General features: G+C 36.4%; 1 protein-coding gene and 1 pseudogene across 1 annotated transcript; one reads left to right on the top strand and one right to left on the bottom strand.

Moving 5' to 3' along the window:
* Positions 1-834: 834 nt before the first annotated feature.
* LOC147557353 (uncharacterized) lies at positions 835-3,507 on the bottom strand (annotated as a pseudogene).
* Positions 3,508-7,424: 3,917 nt separating this feature from the next.
* Positions 7,425-9,018, top strand: LOC147557352 (uncharacterized). The gene is made up of 5 exons (XM_086658809.1): positions 7,425-7,558; positions 7,639-7,896; positions 8,097-8,119; positions 8,217-8,864; positions 8,942-9,018. Exons 1-5 carry the CDS (start codon positions 7,425-7,427, stop codon positions 9,016-9,018), a joined length of 1,140 nt encoding a protein of 379 aa, XP_086514935.1.
* Positions 9,019-9,277: the final 259 nt, after the last annotated feature.

Raw genomic sequence — 9,277 nt, 5'->3', positions numbered from 1 at the left:
CGAAAATATAAATTCTTCTACGTGGTAGAGTATAAACGGGAGATAGTGCACGATGAATTGCTAGCATAAAGGCAAGAACTAAATATGGCAATACAATTTTTGTTGTTGTCGTGAAAATTTAGTCTCGTCAGTGAGCTAAAATGGGACATTACCAAATTGAACCACTGATTCAGTAAAGGAAAATTTGAAAGACAAGATCGTACCAAGTGCTCGACATGATCCATCCCTAAAAAATCAATTCGACAAACAACAGGTTCTTTAATCTGTTCATATTTACCATCAAATTAGCGATGACTTCACTTAACAAGGAATACACACCACAAATACCACCAAACATCATTTCTTTCATGCTTGGCAGAGTGTTGATAAGAATGTATAAAAGAGATGAGCAATTAGAGCATCGAAGAAGTTAACCTTTCCTTTGGACGACATTTTCGTTTCTGACCTGCGACCAACAGATTGATTATCAATCACTTACAAAACAAAACAACCGTTGTTACAGAGCATCTAAAAAACACATTTTAAGTGGTTGAGAATGCTACACTGCCAGAAAATCCATTTACCCAGAACGCTTATTAGGGAACAAAGTTCAAATGTGCTACCCCATTTTAGCTGCAAATAATGCCATATCAATACGTATTTTCCGAACTGATCAATTGTACTTGAAGTGTGCTATGAATGTTAGCTCGTCTTTAAATGCATTTGATCCATCTAGTGGATTGTTACTCAATTTGGGATCAAGTAATGACAGATGAAATAAAATACAATCTTTACTCTTTCAACCAATCAAAATCTCTCAAGGACATCGAATTGTCCCAATTAAGGATTTTGAGCTTAAAAACATACAACAAAGGTTTGCATAACTAAATATTGTAGGGCATATGTTAGAAGAAGAATATTGAATTTTGGAAGCTTGTCTAGTAGCTGTGATTCATAAATATCAAGCAGCTTGCACTTGAAGCTCGTGGTAAAGTTTGTTAATCTCTTCAACAACTCAGAGCAGGAGATATTTTTCTGTGTAGATGTGTCGGGTGAAAAGGTTGGCAATAAGTCCATGAATTCAGGATTATCGCTACAGAGCAAAAATTATTCAATATAGTAGAAGTTAACTTCGTACCAAGAACAACTCCTTCCTTTGCCATTTTATGGAACAGTGTCATGACTTCTTTTGTTTCACCTTTGTCAATGTAGCCATTCAGTAAAGAATCATATATAAAAGCATCTGGTGGAAGTCCACGGGAAACCATGCTCTTTAATAGATTCTTGGCTTCTTTCATTTCCCCTAATTTTGAGAATTTATTTATCAAAGTGGCGAAGATTATCCTATCAGGATCCAAACCCCTTTGAAGCATGTCCGCTAGCAACTCTTTTGCAGCTTGAAGATCACCTGTTTTGAGGATACCATTAATCAAGATATTATAAGAGACCACATCGGGTTCACAGAGTCTTCCATCCCTCATTTTCTCGAATAACTTTTGCGCAACTTCAAGCTTACGGTTTTTACAAAAAGCTGCAAGCAACGAATTATATTCAAGCAAAGCAGGAGTATGTCCATGACACTTCATCTCATGTACAAGTTCTTCTGCAATATCTACCATTTTCATTTTGCAAAGCCCACTTATCATGATACTATAGGTGAAGGTATTTGGGACAAACCCGAAATCATGTAGCTCGTCCCAAAAATCCATAGCCTTTTCAACGTTTCGTGCACTTACAAATGCGCTAATTAGGACGTTATATATAAGTCACCAAATTATAGAGATTTCCTCTCACAGACATCTTCTGATAAACTGATAAAGCCTTATCCAGACGATGTTGATCGCAAAGCCCTTGGATGAGCATATTATAAGTCATGTCAGCTGGCTCAACATAATATTGACCCTTTGCCATTCCATTCAGAAGCTCAATTGTCTCATCGAGTTTCCCAATACGGCATAATCTTCTCATTATCGCATTATAAGTCATCACATCAGGAAACTTCTTCTCTTCAATCATCTCCTCCAAAAGCTCAAAAGCTTCACGAACATTACTTGACTTACATAATCCATTAATTAGAATGTTATAAGTTACAGTACTCGGTTCTTCACCCCTCTCCTTCATCAATCTCAAAATTTTCATAGCTTGAGTAAAGCTTTCATCTTTACAAAGCCCATCAATCATAATTGTATATGTAATAACTTCTGCATGAATCCCACATTCCACATAGAATTTAACAATGCGGTAGCTTCTTGCCAACGACACGAATTGCAGAAACCATGAACCAAACAAGTATATGTTACAAATTCCCTTTTCCAACATCTCATCAAAGAGCTTTTTCGCCTTATCAACATTCCGGCAACTACATAGACCATCTATAAGAGTACTACATATAATAACATCTGCATCAAGGCCTCTCTTGAGCATTTGATCAAACAAATAGGTTGCTATATCTACTTGATTAATCTTGCAAAGACCATCAATTAAAGTAGAATAAGTTATTAAATTAGGGTAACAATTCACCTTAATAATCTCAACTAGCAATTCTGATGCCTCTTCGACCTTCTTTTCCTTGCAAAGCCCATTGATCAATGTATTATAGGTAGTAACATCAGGAGAAGTATTATTCCTCCCCATCTCTCGAAAAAGCGAAAAGTGCCCTAAAAACCTCACCTTTTTGGCATAGAGCTCTCAGAATCACATTCCACATTAACAAATTAACAGTCAAACCGCTTTTAATTATCAACCCAATAACTCCAAATGCAGATTCAAGGTTATGGGTATTTGAGAAACATAAAATTAAAGCACACAAAGAACTATAATTTGGAAAGAATTGAACATGAGTCATTCGATTATAAACTGAAAGAGACAAATTATACTTCTTGGGTTTAGCTAGGGTTTCAATAAGGAAATTATAAACTGAAGCAGAAGGTATATAACCTGAAATGATTGATTCGTCAATGAGAGCAATTGCTTTAGTGAATTGAGAATTAGGTTGTTCACAAAGAGATCTAATACGGATTTCAAACTCGTTTGAGGGGGTATTAGAAGGTGTAAAGATTGAAGATAGAGAGAGGGAGAGAGAGGCGTACGTCAGTGCCTAGAACTTTAACACCACAACGTTGAAGGGCGAACCATGGAGTAAAAAAGGTACATTGTGGAAGAGAGCTGCTAATTATTGTGGATGAGATCGTCTGAGTCAGTGATATCTGATTGATCTTGCCGGAAAAGATGTCTGATTGAATAAAGGAAGAAGGAATCGTCTTCTAAGAGCATGCATCTCTCCCTCTAACACACACACTCTCACTCTAAGAGGGTGTATGATTTTTGCACTTATTAAGTGATTTTCCCTTATTAAGTAATTTTAACTTAATAAGTGCGGGACGGTAATTTTAGGTCGTTTATTTTTTTACTTAATAAGTGAAAATCACTTGTAAGTGATGCCAAAGTAAGTGCAAAAAAGTAAGCTCCACTTGTAAGTGCTAAAAAGACAAAAAAGACCTAAACAAAATAAAAAATTACCACATACATCCTTATATATTAAAACCACGACTCCCCACTCCCAACCTATCTTATTTTACTGTCCAGTAATAAAGTATGGAAAAGTGAGCCTACTAAAGTGTTATACTAGAGAGGGAAATTAGCATTCTTAAAACCACCTTTTTCTTTCTTAGAGAGAGAGCGGCTTTAGGAAAATAACATCCTTAAAACCACCTATTTTTTTTCTTGTGAAAGACCCAAAACCACCTAAACCCTAGTAATAATAAAAAAAAGACCTATCTATTAATGTTAGAGAGGATCTAAAGTCTACCTATTAAAAAGACATACCTATTAATAACCACCTAAAATCCTAAACTCTATACCTTTTGAAAATTACCTAAAACCCTAAAACCTAAAAAGTTTGTTGTGACAAAGGGAAAATCGGGTGAAGAAAGAGCTAGAGAGGGAAGAAGACACCTAATAAGGTATTGTTCTCCATAAATTTTTATTATTATTTAATTAATTTATTGTTTGATTGATATGTCTTGTCTCTATTTTAATTTTTTTAGATTAAATAATTTATGACATTAATTACTATAATATTATTTATCTTTTTGTTATTCATTCATCATAATCTTTTTACATCATCAAAGAGAATATATAAACAAGGTCATTCATCATAGTTATTTAACATTATTCATTAATTAATATATAAACACGTTCAGTTCATTAAAAATATTATGGTTTTTATGTTATTCGTACATTATTTATTGAAGATGAAATGTTTATATAAACCAGTTCAATTCATTATTGAAGATGAAATATTTCGGTAAAAATCATCTCAAAATCTATTAAATCTTTTTGAGTTGTTTACATTGTATGAGAAGAATGTCGAAGCTAAATATTGTTCGTAAAGAGTCTGCCGGGAAAGAGACAAAAAAATATGCAAATCGGAAATTGAACCCGTCAATGGAGAAAGATTTCATTGATTTATGTTTGGAGTCGGTTAGGGTGTTTGGTTACGCTGGAAGTTCTCTAAAAAATTGGTCTAACATTATTAACGAATTGAATAACAAATACAATCAGAACTTTGACCAAAAGACCCTTAAGAATAAGTGGAGTCCTATGAAGAGTAGGTATATGGTTTGAAGACAACTCACACATAAGACTGGTCATGGTTACAATGCTGAACAAGAAACATTCAATTGACCCGAGGAGATATGGAAAACTGAGGCAAGTAACATATTTAAGATAAAGGTGGTCAGCTCTTTTGAAGATACTTAAGAAGTTTAAGCTTCCTGAGGTGTTCATTCAGTGGGTAGAAGCTTGTGTAACCACACCCAAGTTCTCTATCATTGTGAATGGGGCTGCTAATGGGTACTTTGAAGGCCACAGAGGGCTAAGACAAGGCTGTCCTCTCTCACCTTACTTGTTTGTAATGGTGATGGAAGTGTTTGCTGCTCTTATCCATAAAGAGAGGATGGTTGGTGAATTTCAATTGCACCCTAAGTGTAAAAATCCTGTTATTACTCATCTTTGTTTTGCAGATGATCTTATGGTCTTTATGAAGGGAGATGCTACTTCTGCTGTTGCCCTCAAAAGAGTTCTGGATGGCTTGCTCTTAGGTACTGGGTTGGCTGCTAACTGTAATAAAAGCTCTGTGTTTTTGGCTGGAGTTGGGGAGCAGCTAAAGGTGGATTTGTTGAGGATCTTAGGGTTCCAGGAAGGGGCTCTGCCTATCAGGTATCTTGGCTTGCCTCTTCTGTCTACAAGGTTGTCTTACACTGATTGCTTACCATTGATTCAGAGGATATTAAGAAGGGTTCAATCCTGGAAAGCTAGGTTTTTAACCTTTGCTGGTAGGCTTCTGTTAGTGAATGTGGTCTTGAACAGTATGTTGATATTCTGGCTCTCTGTGTTTGTCTTGCCTAAAAGGGTTTACAATGAAGTCAATAGAATTTTTAGTAAATTCCTTTGGACTGGGATTGACTTAGGTTCAAAGAGAGCCAATGTCAATTGGAAGTTGGTCTGTTTGCCTAAGGCTGAAGGTGGTCTTGGGGTGAGAAATATTGAAGTGCTTAATCAGGCCATGAACATGAGGCATATCTGGGAGGTTGTTACCAGCAAGAACACTCTTTGGGTTCAATGGGTCCAAAAGCACCTTATTAGGGATAAAGTTTTTTGGACCATGGATGCACCAAAGGATTGTTCTTGGTGCTGGAGGAAAATTCTTGCTGGTAGGGCTAAGGCTCAGGATTTTCTATTTCATATCATTGGGAATGGTGAAGACACTCTTTTCTGGACTGATCATTGGCACCCTCTTGGGGTGTTATATGAGTTGTTTGAAGAACAACACAGATATAGTTCTTTCCTTGGCATTAACACCAAAGTTGCAGGTTTTCTTAGGGAGGGAGCTTGGTATGTGCCTGGGTTTTTACAGCCTGATCTTAATGTAGTTTTCTCTAGACTTCATGAGGTGGCTGTGCATAGTTTTAATCAGGACAGGAAGGTTTGGAGAGTGAGCTCTCATGGGGTTTACACTCTTAAGGAGACCTATGAAGCTATTAGGCCTAGGAGCCAAACTGTTGGTTGGCACTCTATTGTTTGGTATTCTCAATGTGTGCCTAAGCACAGTTTCATTACCTGGCTTGCTCTTAATAATGGTCTGAAAACTAGGGGAAGATTGAGCTCTTGGGGAATGCAGATTGATGTCTCTTGTGGCATTTGTGGCCTTAGCATTGAGACTGAAAGCCACCTATTCTCCAGCTGCAGCTTTACTCAAGACCTTTGGCACAGGCTTATGGCTAATCTTGGGTTTGTTTGGGCTGGATGTTCTTCTTTTCAGGATGTAGCTCTTTGGTGCAGTAGACACTTTCATGGTGAGTCTGTCCTGGCTAAAGTTGGTAGGCTGGTGTTTAATGCATCCATTTACCATATTTGGCAAGAAAGAAACAGTAGAGTGTTCAGGCAGAAATCTCTCTGTCTTGCTGCAGTAGCTACCATTATTTGGGATGAAGTCAGAATCAAAGTCAATGCTTGGAAGGGCAGGATAGAAGACAATATGCAGAATTTGGCTGTTGTTGAGAGGCTGAACTTGAATGTTAGCTTATCTAAGCCTAAAGTCAGGGGTTATAAATGGACTCCTCCTCCTCCTGGCTGGGTTCTTGTAAGTTCAGATGGATCCCTTGATGCTGATTCAGCTGGGTTTGGAGCTATAGTGAGGAATGACTTGGGTGCTGCTCTTCTAATGGGAGCTGCTGCTGCTGTCCCAGCTTCCATTCTTGTCCATGAGCTTCAAGGAGTTGAGTTGGGGTTGAGGTTGGCCAAGCAAGTGCATAGTGATTATGTGTGGGTGGCAACTGACTCTATGGCTGTGGTCTCACTGCTCTCTGACTTTGAGAAGTTGCCTCCTTGGATAGCTTGGCCTGTTTGGATGAGCATCAAGAAGTTGTGGTTTGAGTTCAAGGAATGTCATGTGAAGCATGTAGTCAGGGAAGTGAATCATAGTGCAGACTTCCTGGCTAAGATGAAGCCTGCTGCTGAGTTAATCCTGGTTGCTAATAGCATGCCCCCTGAGTTAGAGAAGATCATCAAAGAAGATAGAGAGGGTAGAATTAGAATGAGAAAGTCATGGATTTAATAGTTGTTGCTTTCTTTTTTGTATCTTTGTTGCTTTGTAGCTTTGTTTTTGCTGTTCAGGGTATGGCCCTTTAATCCTAAGCTCATCAATGCAAAAAAAAAAAAACATATTTAAGATAAAGACTATTTTATTAAGTTTAGTATAACATAAGTAATAATTTAGTTTCTTTCTTTTTGCATGTGCAGAAAGATAAGAGGTTTGCAAAGTTTAGAAGTCAACCTTTAAATCATTTTAAGGAGTTGGAGCAACTCTTTGAGGGTACACTCTCAACTGGAGAAACGGCTTATAGTCCATTCTATTTGATCAAGATGTGCATGATGATTCATTAATGGATGACTATGATAAATTCACTTCTAATGAAAGTGAAACTTTTGTGGATCTTGACAAAGATAATTATTTTTCAAAAAATAATGATGCTTATGTGGAAGACCCAACTATTTCACAAAGTCCTACTCTTGAAAGGTCTCAAGGTTCAGGAAAAAGAAAAAGAGCAAGTGCGGAGTACAGTGAATTAATTGGAATAATGCGCTCTCATCTTGAAGGGTCCAAGCCGATAGAGAAATTTTAACAAAGAAAATCAAGCAAGAACTTAAAGAAGGTGTAGAAGCCAAAACTTATTCTGTTGATGAATGTCTTAAGATTATAAATGCAATGAAGGTCATACCTGATGTTCAATTAGACAAAAATTATGCTGCTGCTACAATCATACTTTGTATAAATATTGAATTGCGAAAGACTTTCATGATGCAAGAAGACGTAGATGACAAGGTAGTCTTTTTAGAAGAACTAGTGAAACAATCGTATGGTTGAATTTAACTTTAATATTTATTTAGGTTTTTTAGTTTTTCTTTAAGTTTTTTTCTGATAAGATTCTTAATACATTTAGTGTCGTAACCTAATTTTATCGTTATCATGGTTTATTTTATATGACATTTAGATTTTCATTTTCATTTTAATGAATGTTTGTGTTGCTTATGATTTATATTGTTTTTCTTTGTAGATATATTAAATTTGGTCGACATGGTATCAAATGCGGATATAATTCTACATTTCATTTAAGAAGATGAAATATTTATTTTTTTTGCATTATTGTTACTCTTACGTTTCAAACCTAATAAAGTTCGTAGTCCCAACGTTCGCCGAAGGTTATGTGTTTCTTCGCTCACTTGCGAAGCATACATACGAGAACTTTTAGATGGCCCATCGATAGTGATGTATCAATTATTAAGAATGCATAAAAATGCGTTTACTGAGTTGTCTTCTCATTTAAGAGATAAAGGGTTTCTTAGTGATAGTAAACATGTAGATGTTGAAGAAAAACTTTCCATGTTCTTAATGACAGTTGGTCATAAAGAAACCAATCGTATGATTAAACATCGTTTTCAACACTCAGGACAAATTATAAGTAAATTTTTTCATGAAGTACTGAGGGCTATGCAAGAATTCGTGAAGGAACTGATAGTTCCACCAAATTTTGAAAAACCAATGCCACTAGTAAGAACACATAAGCGGCTTAGAGAAGGGGCATTCGGAGGAGCTATTGGCGCATTGGATGGCACATTAGTTCATGCAGTGATTCCTCCTGAGAAAAGAATTCCTTTTAGAGGACGAGGTGGCAAAGAGGGTGTTGAAAATGTGATGGCAGTATGTGATTTTGATATGAAGTTCTTATTTGTGGTAACTGGATGGGAAGGTGTAGCCCATGATTCTAGGGTTTTATCTGATACTGTCCGTAACCCAGCTTTGAGATTTCCACTACCCCCTCTAGGTAAAATTTGTTCATTATTTTAATAAGATTTCATTTAGAGTTTTAAAAATGATTTTATTTTGTATTTGTTGATGCAGATAAATATTATTTATGTGACCTTGCTTACACGCACACTAGAGGGTTTATGTCTCCTTATTGCAATCAAAGATATTAGTTGTCGAGTTGGAAATCTGGACCTGCTGTTGGTAAAGAAGAAATATTTAACCGCGCGCATGCCCGGTTAAGAAATGTGATTGAACGAGCCTTTTGTGTGTTGAAGTGTAGATTTCCTATATAAGGAAAAATGTCATCTTATAGTTTTCAAACCCAAATACATATTGTGGTTGCATAGCGTTACACAATTATCTTCGTCGACGTTCACTTGATGATTAGTTGTTTCAACAATATGAAGATGTTGACGCAGAGATAAACAA

This window comes from Eschscholzia californica, unplaced genomic scaffold (assembly GCF_041429995.1).
Source record: "Eschscholzia californica isolate CP2 unplaced genomic scaffold, dmEscCali1.0.p SCAF_2, whole genome shotgun sequence".
Classification (NCBI taxonomy): domain Eukaryota; kingdom Viridiplantae; phylum Streptophyta; class Magnoliopsida; order Ranunculales; family Papaveraceae; genus Eschscholzia; species Eschscholzia californica.
The sequence above is the reverse complement of the archived record's forward strand: the minus strand, read 5'-3'. Positions and strand labels throughout refer to the sequence as shown.

What these genes read in the sequence shown, in the direction of transcription:
- LOC147557352 (XM_086658809.1), top strand. Translation starts at nt 7,425, where the DNA reads ATGGATGACTATGATAAATTCACTTCTAATGAAAGTGAAACTTTTGTG. An exon ending in CAAAGTCCTACTCTTGAAAG is followed by an intron (nt 7,559 to 7,638) that starts GTCTCAAGGTTC and finishes CTCATCTTGAAG; the next exon opens with GGTCCAAGCCGATAGAGAAA. An exon ending in TATTAAATTTGGTCGACATG is followed by an intron (nt 8,120 to 8,216) that starts GTATCAAATGCG and finishes AACCTAATAAAG; the next exon opens with TTCGTAGTCCCAACGTTCGC.